Consider the following 17,160-nt stretch of genomic DNA (forward strand, 5'->3'; position numbering starts at 1 on the left):
CACCCAACAGGAGCCTCCCAACCCGTCCACAGGCACCCAACAGGAGCCTCCAACCCGTCCACAGGCACCCAACAGGAGCCTCCAACCCCCCGTCCACAGGCACCCAACAGGAGCCTCCAACCCGTCCACAGGCACCCAACAGGAGCCTCCAACCCGTCCACAGGCACCCAACAGGAGCCTCCAACCCGTCCACAGGGCCACCCCAACAGGAGCCTCCAACCCGTCCACAGGCACCCAACAGGAGCCTCCAACCCGTCCACAGGCACCCAACAGGAGCCTCCAACCCGTCCACAGGCACCCAACAGGAGCCTCCAACCCGTCCACAGGCACCCAACAGGAGCCTCCAACCCGTCCACAGGCACCCAACAGGAGCCTCCAACCCGTCCACAGGCACCCAACAGGAGCCTCCAACCCGTCCACAGGCACCCAACAGGAGCCTCCAACCCGTCCACAGGCACCCAACAGGAGCCTCCAACCCGTCCACAGGCACCCAACAGGAGCCTCCAACCCGTCCACAGGGCACCCAACAGGAGCCTCCAACCGTCCACAGGCACCCAACAGGAGCCTCCAACCCGTCCACAGGCACCCCCCCAACGGAGCCTCCAACCCGTCCACAGGCACCACAACAGGAGCCTCCAACCCGTCCACAGGCACCCCCAATGGGAGCCTCCAACCCGTCCACAGGCACCCCCCAATGGGAGCCTCCAACCCGTCCACAGGCACCCCCCAATGGGAGCCTCCAACCCGTCCACAGGCACCCTCCGACAGGAGCCTCCAACCCGTCCACAGGCACCCTCCGACAGGAGCCTCCAACCCGTCCACAGGCACCCGACAGGAGCCTCCAACCCGTCCACAGGCACCCCCCCAACGGGAGCCTCCAACCCGTCCCACAGGCACCCCCCCAACGGGAGCCTCCAACCCGTCCACAGGCACCCCCCCAACGGGAGCCTCCAACCCCGTCCACAGGCACCCCCCCAACGGGAGCCTCCAACCCGTCCACAGGCACCCCCCCAACGGGAGCCTCCAACCCGTCCACCAGGCACCCCCCCAACGGGAGCCTCCAACCCGTCCACAGGCACACCCCCCAACGGGAGCCTCCAACCCGTCCACAGGCACCCCCCCAACGGGAGCCTCCAACCCGTCCACAGGCAACCCCCCCAACGGGAGCCTCCACCCGTCCACAGGCACCCCCCCAACGGGAGCCTCCAACCCGTCCACAGGCACCCCCCCAACGGGAGCCTCCAACCCGTCCACAGGCACCCCCCCAACGGGAGCCTCCAACCCGTCCACAGGCACCCCCCCCCAACGGGAGCCTCCAACCCGTCCACAGGCACCCCCCCCAACGGGAGCCTCCAACCCGTCCACAGGCACCCCCCCCAACGGGAGCCTCCAACCCGTCCACAGGCACCCCCCCCAACGGGAGCCTCCAACCCGTCCACAGGCACCCCCCCCCAACGGGAGCCTCCAACCCGTCCACAGGCACCCCCCCCCAACGGGAGCCTCCAACCCGTCCACAGGCACCCCCCCCCAACGGGAGCCTCCAACCCGTCCACAGGCACCCCCCCCCCCCAACGGGGAGCCTCCAACCCGTCCACAGGCACCCCCCCCCCCCCAACGGGAGCCTCCAACCCGTCCACAGGCACCCCCCCAACGGGAGCCTCCAACCCGTCCACAGGCACCCCCCCAACGGGAGCCTCCAACCGTCCACAGGCACCCCCAACGGGAGCCTCCAACCCGTCCACAGGCACCCCCCCAACGGGAGCCTCCAACCCGTCCACAGGCAAACCCCAACGGGAGCCTCCAACCCGTCCACAGGCACCCCCCCAACGGGAGCCTCCAACCCATCCACAGGCATCCCCCCCAACGGGAGCCTCCAACCCATCCACAGGCATCCCCCCCAACGGGAGCCTCCAACCCGTCCACAGGCATCCCCCCCAACGGGAGCCTCCAACCCGTCCACAGGCACCCCCCAACGGGAGCCTCCAACCCGTCCACAGGCATCCTGGCAGGACATGATTTGTAAACTTCCACTGATTAGACACAAACTGAACTAGGCAGCCAATCATCCCTTTGCTCCAAAGGGCGGTCCAGGCGAGCTTCGAGGGGCGGGGCTCTCTGGTATACCCAGACAGAATCATTATACTACCACAGGACAGGACTCACTTCTACCCAGTCAAATATATGTTCATCACTGGCATTCTCCTCGATGATGAGCTCTTCCAGCCGCTTGTGAGCTCCTCCGCCGTCATCTCCTTCTTCTCTGAAGGGCTGGAGCAGTCTGACAACGTGAAGTCCAGATTCTGGGGAAACACAACCACATTGGTTTTCTTTTTTGTTGTGGAACTCACGGAAGGGGGGTGCAGAGTATAGGAAGGGGGGTGCAGTGTATAGGAAGGGGGGTAAAGGAAAGGGGGTGCAGAGTATAGTAAGAGGGTATAGGGAGGGGGTGCAGAGTATAGGAAGGGGGTATAGGGAGGGGGGTGCAGAGTATAGGAAGGGGGTAAAGGAAGGGGGGGTGCAGAGTATAGGAAGGGGGTATAGGGAGGGGGGTGCAGAGTATAGGAAGGGGGTATAGGGAGGGGGGTGCAGAGTATAGGAAGGGGGTATAGGGAGGGGGGTGCAGAGTATAGGAAGGGGGGTGCAGAGAATAGGAAGGGGGTAAAGGAAGGGGGGTGCAGAGTATAGGGAGGGGGGTGCAGAGTATAGGAAGGGGGTATAGGGAGGGGGGTGCAGAGTATAGGAAGGGGGTATAGGGGTAAAGAGTATAGGAAGGGGGGGTATAGGAAGGGGTTGTATGGGGGGGGGGGGGGTTGCAGAACACAGGATCGCACAGCCGGCTGTCTCTCACCTTTTCACTTACAAAACTTTGCACATCCTCCCCGTCGGGTAATAAATCTTTCCATCTCAGCCCGGTCTCCCTCCACAATGCCGCCACTTTCTTATGGCTCTGAAATATGACATAACAAGGACACAATATACACACTGTATACCCCATGTATGACAACGTTCTGTACAGGTGATGACATGACAGAGACAGGTGACTCTCAGGAGGAGACTATACACATCTGCCCCACGCATGGCAATGTTCTGTATGGATAACATACCATTTGTTTGCATAGAAGGTGCAAAATTTCTGACAGCAATACCCCTCCCCCGCGGCCCACAGGGAGCAGAGCCTTGTTGAACTCTCTGTAAAATAAAAAGAGAAAGCCTTCAGTAAAATCAGCCCATACACTGTTAGTTTTTTGTCTGTTCAGCCCGATAACCGATCCCTCCATCTACATAAAGGAGGCCAGGACACCCACCATGTTACAATACATGGATTAGTGGCTGCAGGTGATTGGTGGAAATCGTTCCAACATGTCCCTTGGACAGTATGCCATCCATTTTCAGGGGGTACACGGTCAGTGCGGCTTTTGTGGAGTAACAGGAAGGTAGACGAGAGCGACTCTGCGAAGTGCTCCTGTATGAGAGCCGCCACCACTGCCCCTCCCCCTCTCTATACTATGCCCATCTCACGGCAGCCGAGGCTATTCAGCACACAAATAGGAGATCAGGGAGATTCTTTACACTTTCTATACAAGTAACTTCTACGGGTAATCACATTCGATCGTTGGAAATATGGGGCACAGCCCTGGACCTGTGCAGCGCCCCGCGGATAACGCAACGTGTTGTACAATTGCCATGGTGAGCGCTCCACGCAGGATCCAATAACAAAGCAACATTACAGGCTGTCCCCACATTGTGGGGTCCAGATACGACTTTGGGGGAACCCCACGCAATTTTTTTTTTTTTTTGGACCTGAAGGGCCTCCTGGTATGGATTGTGGAGGGGACCCCATGCCTTTTTTTTTTCTTATTTATTCTTTGCTGGCATTTCTTTATTTTACATTCAAGCTGTCAGCCAGGAACCCCGCTGACAGCTGATGACTCATCGGTTGTTAAGGACGCAGCGGCCGCCCGCTCCATAACCAGCTATTCACAGTTTGTCATAAAAAAAAAACGCATGTAAAAACACATCAAAAACGCAACACTAAGTTCTTAAATGCCAGCATTCTTTTTACAACCAGCTGTCAGCGGGAAATCCCACTGACAGCTGATGAGTCATCGGTTGTTAAGGATGCGGCGGCCGCCCGTTCCTTAACAACTGGCTACTTACAGTTTTTTAAAGAAGCCTTTTCTATTAGAAAAAAAAAACAAAAAAAAAAAAAAACGCACAACGTATGCAAAAATACATCAAAGACACAACAACTAGACTGTCACGATGTACTGCTTTGTCATGTAGCACACCTTAAATAAAGATTTAAAAAAAAAAAAAAACACTTGCATTTTTGGTGCAGGTCCATTGAAGTCTATTACATGCAAAACAACCTGCTGCGGAAAAAAACAAAACAAAGTGTCCCTGACCCTTTCCAAGAACGCAGCGGCTGAAAACGCATAGATGCGAACGTGTCCCAAAGGAAACCATGTTAAAAATGGACTGTAGTGCATTTCTGAAAACCGCAAAATGTACTAAAAAACGCACAGGTGTGAACCTGGCCTTAGAAGAATACCTGGGTGTCCATTTGTGAACAGGCAGTTTACACAAAACATGACACAATATAAATCTATCCTAAGAACAGGAGGTTATAAAGATCCGCCGTTATCTGCGCCCATCGCCAATCCCGCCCACGGAAGATCCGGCGGACCCCGCTGTGTCTGAGAACCATTCACACTCACGTGATTAACTCCTTCAAGGAGATCCCGCCTTCCTTCAACATGGGGGTCACCAGCTCTGCCAGGTACAGCCAGATGTGTGGGATGTCGATCGCCATATCATCCGCCAGCTCCAGAGTCTCCGAAAATCTGAAGAGAAGTCAGATGGTCATTGTACAGCGGCACCACAATACCAACCCGCTAAACACGCACTGAGCAGAGGGTGGGGGGAAGGCCCAGAATATTCACGGACAAGCCCTGGAACGGGGACATAGTTCCGATCCTTGTACTCTGGTAACAGTCAGTGCCGAAAATTCAGACCACAAACACGGAGTCGGGAATCAGACCATCTCCCAACCACCAGGTGACAACCCTTCCCCCGCTTCATGTCTGCTCTGACTGCTACTGGCTTACTAGGATCCTCTCCAGTGGCCCCCACCTGCAACACCCCTAAAAACACAGGGAACTACTATTTATGAATGAAATTACCTTGGTGGAAAGTACCCCGTGGGTGGATTAATCTGCACCAGACTGATCTGAAATGGTTCTGCTGCTTCTGCACATGTGCACAGGAAGATGTCATTAGAGGAGGCAATGGTGGGCAAGATCACCGGATCATCAATCTATTTCAGGCAGCCTGTCCTAGGGCAAGTCCCACCACTGACACCAATGTTTGGGGATGATGGGGGGGTGGGTGGGGATCTCCCCTGGGGCCCATTGTCACCGGGAGGCCACTATCCCCTCTCACCCCGTGATGGAAAGAGGTCCTCCCCCTCTCTCCCCATGATGGAAAGAGATCCTCCCCCTCTCTCCCCGTGAAGGGTGGGGAGGTCCCCCCCTCTCTCCCCGTGAAGGGTGGGGAGGTCCCCCCCCCCTCTTTCCCCGTGAAGGGTGGGGAGGTCCCCCCCCCTCTTTCCCCGTGAAGGGTGGGGAGGTCCCCCCCCCTCTTTCCCCGTGAAGGGTGGGGAGGTCCCCCCCCCTCTTTCCCCGTGAAGGGTGGGGAGGTCCCCCCCTCTTTCCCCGTGAAGGGTGGGGAGGTCCCCCCCTCTTTCCCCGTGAAGAGTGGGGAGGTCCCCCCTCTCTCCCCGTGAAGGGTGGGGAGGTCCCCCCCCTCTTTCCCCGTGAAGGGTGGGGAGGTCCCCCCCCTCTTTCCCCGTGAAGGGTGGGGAGGTCCCCCCCCTCTTTCCCCGTGAAGGGTGGGGAGGTCCCCCCCTCTTTCCCCGTGAAGGAGGGAGGTCCTCCCTTCTTACCCCATGAAGGGGGATCATCACATCTCACCCTGTGAAGAAGTCCAGCTTGCTGAGCTTCCCGGACTGCACCAGATGGTAGAGCAGCTGCCCCATGTGGTCTCTGGTGATCTGACTTCTTTCTAACGTTGATTCCACGCCCACCCGTACAAAGACCGCCAGCGTGCCCTGCGCCCCCAGCTCCTCCACACATTGCATGGCCTCCTGCAGACAGAGAAGAGACAGAGAACCCAATTACAACCGTGTCGGAGGTGACGTGAAAATGACTGTAGGAGCCGCTCTGACCTTGTAGTCGTTGATATGAAGGAACTCGTCTATAATGGCCTTTGATTTCCTTTCCAGTTCTTCTTCGGACACCGGAGACTTGTCAGGTTCTGCGCTCTCACTCTTGGCTGTGAGGAAACAAAGACCCGTTTATATCAGTTCCGTATTGTGCAGGCAAAATGCAATCTACAGAAAGCTCAGTGGTAGTGTTACCCTTGGATCACATCTATGCAGTTTTGTGGTGCGTTTTTGAACACACATTTTTTATGTGTTTTTGCATGCGTTTTATTCATGAATTTTGCTTTTGTTTTTTTCTAATAGGAAAGGCTCCTTAACAAACTGAGTAGCCGGTTGTTCAGGAGTGGGCGTGTCCTTAACCTCTTCACGCCAGCCACACAGATATGCGGCCCTGTACACCACTTACCGTGCTGAGAGCACGCTTCCGGCGCGGTAGGTGGTGGCTACTGGAAAGCCCCCAATGCATACTAGCGATCAGGAGTTTTCCAACCATGTGTCGCTATGACAGCCAATCACAGTGGTCACACGACCCGAATGTCCGCCTCCCGGCTTTTAGGACCCTTAAAGGGCCTGGGAGACGGTCGGCAGGAAGTGGTTAACATCCAATGACTCATCAGCTGTCAGCGGGATTCCCTGCTGACAGCTGAATGTAAAAAGAATGCTGGCATTAAAAAAATAAATAAATAAACTGCGTGGTCCCCACCCCAAACCAATACCAGGCCCTTCAGGTCTGGCACAGATTTTAAGGGGAGCCCCACTCAAAAAAAAAAACCAAAAAAACGCTGTGGGTCCCACCCCCCCAAAACACTTTGCTCACATGTTAATGAGGAAAAGGGCCTCTTCCCCACAACCCTGACCCAGTGGTTTGGGGGGGAGGGCGGGGAGGTGACTTATAGGAATCTGGAAGCCCCCTTTAACAAAAGGGGCCCCCATATTCCGGCCCCCTCCCATATGTGAATGAGAATGGTGTACGTAGTAGTGTAAAAAAAAAAAAAAAAAAGAAGGGGAGAGAGTTTTTGATCTTTATTAAAGAAAAAAAAATTTTTTATAAAAAAACAAAAAAAAAAAACAAAAACGCAGATGGCTCAGTTTTCACAGGTCCCTGCTGACTGTCAGCGTCTCTCCTCTCTGCTCCTCGGAGCTTTGAGCTGTGGAGGGGCGGGGAGCGGCTCGCTGAGACCATCAATCAAGGCAGCTGGCGGATCCAGACTTGGGAAGTTGGAATGACGCGGGGCCTCGACTGAAGGCAGTGATGTCAGCGGAGAGCCAACTTCAGAAAACGGATTGCACTCCTGTGACCCTTAGGAGGAGCCCAGCCTAAAAAGCTCAGGGTGGACTTCTCCTTTAACAACCGGCTATTCAGTTTGTTAAGGAGCCTTTCCTATGAGAAAAAACAAACAAACGCCCAACTCGATACACAACACTTGCGTTTTTTGTGCGGGTTCATTGAAGTCTATTACACAAAAAACACAACCTAGAAAAAAAAAAAAAAGTCCCTGACCCCTTCCAAAAACTCAGCAGCTGGAAAAACGCACAGATGTGAACGTGTCCCATAGGAAACCATAGGTGTGATCCAGGTCTTATAGACAAAGGAGACCTCAATGTCAGAGAAGAATTGACATGGACACAGATAACAAATCTCAGACCTGTAATCTGTCTACAATGGTATAAATCCCGGGACGGCGCTCGTTAGGCGCAGGGCCGATCGCTCACCTGGCTCTTTGCTCTTGCGCTCTAAGCTGGAAGCCTTCTCCTGCTCGGTGGAGGTGCTCAGCGGTTTTCCCGTGTGGACCGGCTCCCGTCTCAGGTCTTCTTGGTTGTCTATGAGGTCCTTGGTACTGCTGCCACGCAGTAAGCTGCTGGGGCGGGGGGCTGAGGTGGGGGGTGGTGCAGGCTTGTCGTTCTTCTCCCGTCCTGTGTTTGCATGGCTGTGGGGGAGGGGAACGGACAGAGATGTCAGATGAGGGAACCCGGCAAGGTTGGGGTTAGATCATCACAGATCTCACGACAACCTCCATTACCTTGTCAGTATCCTGCGAGTGTCCTGATCAGAGGAAGAGGAGGGGGAGGAGACTGCTGGAGAGACGGAAGGTTGAAGAGCGGAGAATCGGTTCAGACTCGGGACCCCCGGCCGCAGGGACTCTGTGACAGAAGAGAGGATTAGTGAATGGGCTGATCGGAGGACAATGGAACCATAACCAATAAACATTCCCTTTCCTCCATTGTCCCCTACCTGTCTCTGAGGTCTTTGCCCCGCCGCTGCTCCCCTTCCCCCAACTGCCAGGCTGAGCCTTGGGGACCAGCTGAATCTTGTCATCGATGGTGGGCTGAGGAGAGGAGGGGGGGTTACACCATCAACACTCCGGGTTATTATTATTATACAGGATTTATATAGCGCCAGCAGTTTGCACATTCTGACAGCAGAACTGTTCTCTAACCAACAACAAGGGGGGTGAAGAGAAGCAAGCGATCGTTTCTCACCTTGGTGATCTTCAGGAACTTGGTGGGGTCCAGCACTCGGCTATTCTTGGCCCCTTGTACCGTATTCCAGCCGCCCTCCTCCACTCTCTGGACTCCTGCAGAGCACACAACAGTCGGCACATGATCATCATAGAGAGATAGAAAAGATACCAGGGGGAGGAGCTACCAGGATGGGAGGGGCTAACGTCTTACCTGGCCTTCGCTTCTCTTTGGTCATCAGCTGTTGGACCTTCCTCTGCTCCTCCTGCTCTTCAATCTTGGCCTCTTTGTGGATCTGCTCTATGGTTTTGGGTCCTTGGTCGGCTCTGCGGGACACCCAGTTGCACTGCAGGGAGGAGGAGAGTTTGCCGGTTACATGCGGTGTAAAGTTATTACAGCGATTATCATCTACATACTGTACATTCGTGCAGGCTGCAACTGCGGTCCTCTCCTGGAGATGCTAAAGGCCTGGTTGCTATGGTGACCAAGTAGCTTTAAAGCACAACTCCAGACTTACCCGATCAGATGCCCCTTCATAGTGCTGGTTATGCTGGTTAGAGAATAGAACGTACCTCCTACTCTCCTCCCTGCCGTGTGCCTCCAATATATAGACGGCACTTCAATGGCTGGCGCTACATTACTGCTCATGCAGCCTCCTCGTGGGGTGGTCAGGTTGTCTAAGACCGCGTTTCTCAACACTTGTTTGGTCAAGGCACCCTTTAGAACTCTGAAAAGTCTCAGGGGACACACCAGGAGGTGCGCCTGAACACTTGCACGCTTCATTGCACGTTTCAGGGAGTGGCATGGGAATGCCAGTCAGGGAGCGGCGTGGGAACGCCAGTCAGGGAGCGGCGTGGGAACGCCAGTCAGGGAGCGGCGTGGGAACGCCAGTCAGGGAGCGGCGTGGGAACGCCAGTCAATGAGCATAAGTATGGAATGCCTACTGGAGAAGCCTCTCTCCATCAGCCACTTACCACACCACTGGAGATAAAGGAAGACTAGCTGGGCTGCAGTCTCTGCTCCTCCATCCTATGTGACACCAGCTGCACTGAGAGAAGTTGGGGGAGGAGAAGAGTACCCCCACTGACAGCTCCCGCCCCTGTTCTGTACCTCCTTATCAGTGGAGGCAAGTTGGGGGAACTAAGGACACTGGGTGGGCTCCCAATGTGCTCTTTAGCAACCGATGACGTCATCAGTTGGCATGATGCAATCCCACAGGTCACATGGCAGTTTAGAAAGGCGCAAGCCCGGCACTTGCTTTTGCCGCGGCATCCCTAAGGACTCTTTGTGGCACCTCAGGGTTTTGCAGCACCCCAGTTGAGAACCTGGGTCTAAGGCACACCCCCATCAGCATCTCTGACCTACAGCGTCAGATTACTGGCAGCATGTATTGTTAAGCAATGTGCCCAGAACCACCCACAATAACGTCTCCGCCTCTAACACTGAGCAGAGGTGCCGTCCCTTCTTGGGGTACTTTGGGGTCTCTGAATGGTGATGCACATTTCTGTTCATGTCCCATTACATCGAGGTGGCTGGGACCACTACACCTCCCCCCCACTACTGAAACCAGCAGAACAGTCAATGTGCTTCCAATGACAAGTCCCTATAAAACATTTCCTATCCGCTGACTGAACACCATAGGAAGAGGTCTCCTACCAGTCTCAGGTCTATGACATCCTGCAACATGAATCGGATCCGCGATGACGTCTTCCTTTCCTTTACAATCTTCCCCATCTGGTGGAAGTACTGGTCCATCCGTGGCTGCAATATAAAAAAAAAAAAGAATAAATCGGACACGGCACAGAGGGCACGTGTCGCGGTGTATGGAGGTCTATAACCTGGCAGAGCAGCGGTCACCGTGCACAGATCAGATAATGAATGGTTGGAAAGTTAACAACCTGCATGTCTGTCCTCTCCTTGGCTCACCTTCGCCTTCTCAAAATCCAGGTCTTTGCCGATAGTGGTGAGAAGGCGGCAGAGACATTCGAGGGACTCCTCGTCGTGGTTCTTCAGCAGCTTCACCACACAGTCGTGCATAATGGCCTCCGTCAGCATCTTCAGCTTGAAAAGCTCACCAATAAATTTGATGTTCCCAATAGACCGCCGTCGGGCTTTGTCCCGGGATTCCTCCAGCTCGTCCTGAAGACGGGTCTTCTCTTCTGGCTGCAGAGGGACAAAGCAAGAACGTTTGGTGCAACGATTTGGCCGACCGCTGAAAAGACTGTCCTCCATTCAGTCGTGACTGCTGCTGCCAGACTCATCCACCGTACCAACCGCTCACCCCCCTCTCTGCCAATCCCTCCACCCCCCTCTGCCAATCCCTCCACTGGTCTCCATTCAGTGTCCTCCACCACCGTCTGCCAATCCCTCCACCCCCCTCTGCCAATCCCTCCACTGGTCTCCATTCAGTGTCCTCCATGCCCCCTGCCAATCCCTCCACTGGTCTCCATTCAGTGTCCTCCACCACCATCTGCCAATCCCTCCACCGGTCTCCATTCAGTGTCTTCTACCCCTCTCTGCCAATCCCTTTACTGGCCTCTGCTCAGTGTCCTCCACCCCTCTCTGCCAATCCCTTCACTGGCCTCTGCTCAGTGTCTTCCACCCCTCACTGCCAATCCCTCCACTGGTCTTCATTCAGTGTCCTCCACCCCTCTCTACCAATCCCTCCACTGGTCTCCATTCAGTGTCCTCCACCCCTCTCTGCCAATCCCTCCACTGGTCTTCATTCTGTGTCCTCCACCCCTCTCTGCCAATCCCTCCACTGGTCTTCATTCTGTGTCCTCCACCACTGTCTGCCAATCCCTCCACCAGTCTCCATTCAGTGTCCTCCACCCCTCTCCACCAATCCCTCCACTGACATCCATTCAGTGTCCTCCACCCCTCTCTACCAATCCCTACACTGACCTCCATTCAGTGTCCTCCAACCATCTCTACCAATCCCTCCACTGACCTCCATTCAGTGTCCTCCACCACCGTCTGCCAATCCCTCCACTGGTCTCCATTCAGTGTCCTCCACCCCCCTCTGCCAATCCCTCCACTGGTCTCCATTCAGTGTCCTCCACCCCTCTCTACCAATCCCTTCACTGGTCTCCATTCAGTGTCCTCCACCTCTCTCTGTCAATCCCTCCACTGGTCTCCATTCATTGTCCTCCACCCCTCTCTACCAATCCCTTCACTGGCCTCTGCTCAGTGTCCTCCACCCCTCTCTGCCAATCCCTCCACTGGTCTTCATTCAGTGTCCTCCACCCCTCTCTACCAATCCCTCCACTGGTCTCCATTTAGTGTCCTCCACCACTGTCTGCCAATCCCTCCACCGGTCTCCATTCAGTGTCTTCCACCCCTCTCTACCAATCCCTTCACTGACCTCCATTCAGTGTCCTCCACCCCTCTCTACCAAACCCTCTACCGACCTCCATTCAGTGTCCTCCACCCCTCTCTACCAATCCCTCCACTGACCTCCATTCAGTGTCCTCCACCCCTCTCTGTCAATCCTATAAAAGTATATACACTCCTCTGTAGGTGGGACGGATGGGTGTTGAGGGACATATACACTCCTATGTAGGTGGGACGGATGGGTGTTGAGGGACATATACACTCCTCTGTAGGTGGGACGGATGGGTGTTGAGGGACATATACACTCCTATGTAGGTGGGACGGATGGGTGTTGAGGGACATATACATTCCTCTCTAGGTGGGACGGATGGGTGTTGAGGGACATATACACGAGTGCTGTCTCTCCAGCACATGGCGGTATTCACATTACCGTTTTCGACAACTCCAAATCTTTCTGCTTTTTCTCAAACACATCATCATCCGCTTTGTCCTTCTCAAACTCCTTCTGGCAGCGGTTTAGCAGCAGTTTGCGGAAATTCACGGTGCTCCCGGGCTTATCAGTCATCGGCACTTTCAACTAGAAGAGAAGAGTCCATTATTCAGAGAGACGTGCGCCCTTCACCTGCCAGGAACTACGTGTCATGGACCCTTCTCCTCCACGCCTCCAGACCCAGTGATCCTGGTCTTTGCTCCGTAGGAATACAAAAAAGGAAGACGACCCCCACAAGACTTTGAATTAGAGGTACAAAGTATATAAAAAAAAAAAGTTCATATCTTTATTACAAATTTTGATTAAAAGACCAAAATGGTCAATACAATAGTATCATACTTGGAAAAAATGGGACATCAAAATGCATTGTTGTACAACATGAGAATGTAGATACCCTGCTGGATCTGAGAAACACCAGAAGAGGACTGCCAGCAGGAATACAAATCGGCCAGTATCAGTGATCAAAGATACAGCTGACGCGTTTCAGAAACATTATTTTCTTCTTCAGGGGAAGAGGAAGGTAAATATACAATATAATTGTAACAGCATCAGCCTATTATACCGTTATTGGGTATCACATTATTATTACAATCATATTGTAGATTGATACACCCTTCTCCTCATCCCTTTAAAAAAAAGGAAATACTATTTCCGAAACACACCGGTGGCATCTTTGATCACCGACACTGACCAAGCTGTATTTCTGCTGGTAGTCCTCTTTCAGTATTTCTTAGATCCAGCAGAGCATTCTCACATTGTACTACAATGCATTCTTTATGTCATGTTTGCTCTCAGTAGAATACTATTGTATTGGCCATTTGGTCTTTTTTTTTAATCACAATTGTAACACAAATATGAACTTGTCTTTATAGGACTCTGTACCTCTAATCCTGTCTAAAAAGTCCTATGGGGGGGGGGGGTGGTCCTCATCTATTTTTGTATGGTTACTCAGGATGTTGGCGGAATATTTCCTTTGAACGTTTTACCTTGCCTCACTTTTTGATTTTGCTCCGTAAGAAAATTGAGTTTGGTGGAAGAAACTGGCCAGAGCACCCTGGCAAAAGGGTAAGGCTCCACGCACGCCGGACGCTAAAATAACATTATGAAAAAACGCCAGTAGCTTTGCAGTGAGTCTTTCAACAGTTTTTGCAATAGCGTTTAACGTTTTTCCGCGTAAGCGTTATTTGTTTTTAAGAAATGTTTTTTTTATTCAATGGATCAAAAACGGTAAGGCCCCTTTACCGCCGACGCACCTCCCACCCCAGTGTGAAAGTGCCGCTATTTTTAGCGGAGCTTTACCGTTGCTTTAGTGGCGGTATTCGGCCACTAGTGGGGGGGTTTTACTCCCCTACTAGCGGCCGAGAATAGGTTAAAAAACACAGCAAAGCGCCTCTGCAGAGACGCTTTGCCGGCGGTAAAGCTGCGGTGCCCCATTGATTTCAATGGGCTGGAGCGGTGAAGGAGCGGTGTATACACCGCTCCAAAGATGCTACTAGCAGGACTTTTTTCAGCGTCCTGCTAGCGCACCGCTCCAGTGTGAAAGCCCCGAGGCTTTCACATTGGAGACACAGCAGCGGCTGTGTCAGGTCGGTTTGCAGGTGCTATTTTTAGCGCAATAGCACCTGCAAAACCGACCCAGTGTGAAAGGGGCCACGTTTTTCGAACGTTTATCAGCGTTTACTGTTTTTAAGCGTTTTTTTTGTGGCCAGAAAAACAGCTCCTGAATGCGACTTTAGGGCGTTCAGACAACGGCCCATAAACGTCCGTGTGCGCATGTAGGATAACCTAAAGGGGGAGTTTATGAGCTGTTAAAAAAAACAAACTAAAAAAAACGCCCAAACTCCCAAAAATGTCTGTTTATGATCTTCAGTGTGCATGGAGCCTAAGGCTGGAGTTCTGCTCTAACTCTTAGAGTCCGCTTGTCCCCTCCTTTTATGACATAACATTCCTCCCCGCGGGGGTGGGTGGGTGGGGTTCTGCTCCTCCCACCAGTTCGTTGACGTTTTTTTCCTATTGCGGACCCTTCACTCACCGTGGCAAGGCATCGGCACATGTTGGCATATGCTACAGAGAAGCCGGGCTCATCCAGCGCCTTCTCGAAGACCAGGTCAATGACGCCTTTCAGCCTCTCCTCGGTGTCCACCGTCAGGTCGGTCACCTGCTTCATCAGCTGGTTGAACATTTGTGGCGTCAGCTTGTTCAGGATGCTGCGCACTTTTCGGAAGAGAGCCTGCGCAGGAAAAGAGCGGTGCACGGGTCAGACCCAATCATTTATTTTTTTTTCCAGATAAATATTGAACCCCGACCATTATTAATGACTTGCCACAGTACTATCGCTGCTACAGGCACTACAAGGTACATCACAGCCTGGTTCTGGGTATGAAGTGCGCCCACGCCCGCCCGCTCCTCTGTGATTTGACACAGCAGACGTTTGTCAACAGATCGCGCCCAATGATTCACGGCTGGGACCTGCTGATCGGTTGTGTTCAATCACAGCCTGGAGCTCTGTGTTGACAATCAACACAGAGCTCTGTACAGGGGGAGCGATCTCTCTGTGACTTCTCCCTGCAAACCAGGGTTGAGAAACTTGGAGATCTATTAGTAAAAGCTGCACACATTACACACTGTTAGGCACACGTTTAACTCCTTGATTGCCCCAAGATGTTAACCCCTCTTCCCAGCCAGTGTCATAGTACAGTGACAGTGTATATTTTTATCCCTGATCACTGTATTAGTGGCAGTTGTTAGGCAGTTCTCCCCAGCGTCAGTTAGTGTCGGATTGACCGTTGCACTATCACAGTCCCATTGTAAGTCACTGATTGCCGACCAGCCGCCATCATACAGCGATCCCGCGAATGGTCCTAGCTGTACGTCGGCTCCCTTAAGAGGGATAACAGGCGCCCGCTGCACTGCGGGGGTGCCGATGACCACCGGCCACAAGAGGCAGAATAGGGACGTGTGTGTGTGTGTGTAAACACACAAATCCCTGTTCTGTTCTGAGAGGAGATGCAGATCTTGAGTTCCTAATAGCTAGAAACCACGATCTGTCATCTCCTATAGTCAGTCCCCTCCCCCTACAGTTAGAACACACACTAGGGAACACAATTAACCCATTGATCGCCCCCTTCCCTGCCAGTGACATTTATACAGTAATCAGTGAATTTTATAGCACCGATCGCTGTATAATTGTCAATTGTCCCAAAAATGTGTCAAAAGTGTCCGATGTGTCCGCCATAATCGGAGTCTTGGAAAAAAAAAAAAAAAAAAAAAAAAATCGCTGATTGCCGCCATTACTAGTAAAAAAATAAAATAAATAAATAATAATAAAAATACCATAAATCTATCCCGTATTTTGTAGACGCTATAACTTTTGCGCAAACCAATCAATATACGCTTATTGAGATTTTTATTACCAAAAATATATAGAATATCGACCTAAACTGAGAAAAAAAAATAGATTTTTACAAAAAAAAACAAGAAATGGGGATATTTATTATATCAAAAAGTACAAAATATTGTGTTTTTTTCAAAATAGTCGCTTTTTTTTGTTTATAAACGCAAAAAATAAAAACCGCAAAGATGATCAACTACCACCAAAAGTAATCTCTATTTGTGGGGAAAAAAAAAAAGGACGTCAACTTTGTTTGGCTACAACGTTGCACGACCGCGCAATTGTCACGTAAAGCGACGCAGTGCCGAATTGCAAAGAATGGCCTGGTCATTGAGCAGTCAAATCTTCCAGGGCTGAAGTGGTTAATAGTATATAAAAAAAATAAATAAAAATCCCAGTATATATCTCATAGTTTGTAGACTTTATAACTTCCACACAAACCAATCAATATACACTTATTGGGATTTTTTTTACCAAAAATATGTAGCGGAATACATATTGGCCTAAATTCATGAAGAAATGTGTTTTTTTTTATTGGATATGTTTTATAGCAGTAGGCAAAAAAAATAAGTATTTTTTGCAAATTTTTTGTTTGTATAATAAAAATGAAAAACCCCAGTGGTGATCAAATACCACCAAAATAAAGCTCTATTTATGTGAAAAAAAAATTATAGAAATGTCATTTGTATACAGCGTTGTATGACCGCACAATTACCAGTTTAAGTAGCGCAGTGCTGAATAGCAAAGAATGGCCTTGTCATGAAGGGGGGGTAAAACCCCCGGGAGTTGAAGTGGTTAAACAGAACAATAGTATCAACTTCAGCAGCAACACTTCTAACTCTGTATTCTTCATGAACCCAGTAGAAAGGCACAGCACTACCTGCCTGGAGTTTGCATGTTCTCCCTGTGCGGGTTTCCTCCGGGTTCTCCGGACTCCTCCCACATTTCAAAGACATGCTGGGGGGAGGATAAGCCCCAGTATGTGTATGAATGAAGGTAGGGACTTTAGATTGTAAGCTCCTTGGGGGCGGGGACTGCTGTGCATGTACAATATATATGTGACGCTCTGTGTAAATTGAGAGCGCTATACAAGTACCTGTGATAATCAAAACAAATAAAGCCTAAAATAAATGTATATATCACAGACTGAGACCGCGCTGTCCCCGATGGGCTCACCAGGAGGAGCCATACAAGCAAACTGGATGGGGGCCCTGTCTGCACTCACTGAAATACAACCCCCCCAGGCCGAGCGCCCCGCCATGT

At 51.9% G+C, this 17,160-nt stretch overlaps 1 protein-coding gene across 1 annotated transcript in view; it reads right to left on the reverse strand.

Moving 5' to 3' along the window:
- Positions 1-2,127: 2,127 nt before the first annotated feature.
- The window catches only part of EIF4G3 (eukaryotic translation initiation factor 4 gamma 3), a gene marked incomplete in the record, with an annotated part of 86,864 nt that continues 71,831 nt past the window's right edge, over positions 2,128-17,160 (reverse strand). Inside the window, 16 exon segments of the mRNA XM_073601479.1 lie at positions 2,128-2,231; positions 2,234-2,300; positions 2,849-2,947; positions 3,105-3,189; positions 4,719-4,844; positions 5,973-6,145; positions 6,227-6,333; positions 7,937-8,151; positions 8,245-8,365; positions 8,457-8,550; positions 8,705-8,799; positions 8,897-9,029; positions 10,340-10,444; positions 10,610-10,846; positions 12,447-12,593; positions 14,539-14,736. Of these exon segments, the coding sequence (XP_073457580.1) occupies positions 2,143-2,231; positions 2,234-2,300; positions 2,849-2,947; positions 3,105-3,189; positions 4,719-4,844; positions 5,973-6,145; positions 6,227-6,333; positions 7,937-8,151; positions 8,245-8,365; positions 8,457-8,550; positions 8,705-8,799; positions 8,897-9,029; positions 10,340-10,444; positions 10,610-10,846; positions 12,447-12,593; positions 14,539-14,736 (2,091 nt within the window).

Source organism: Aquarana catesbeiana, linkage group LG10 (assembly GCF_042186555.1).
Source record: "Aquarana catesbeiana isolate 2022-GZ linkage group LG10, ASM4218655v1, whole genome shotgun sequence".
Classification (NCBI taxonomy): Eukaryota; Metazoa; Chordata; class Amphibia; order Anura; family Ranidae; genus Aquarana; species Aquarana catesbeiana.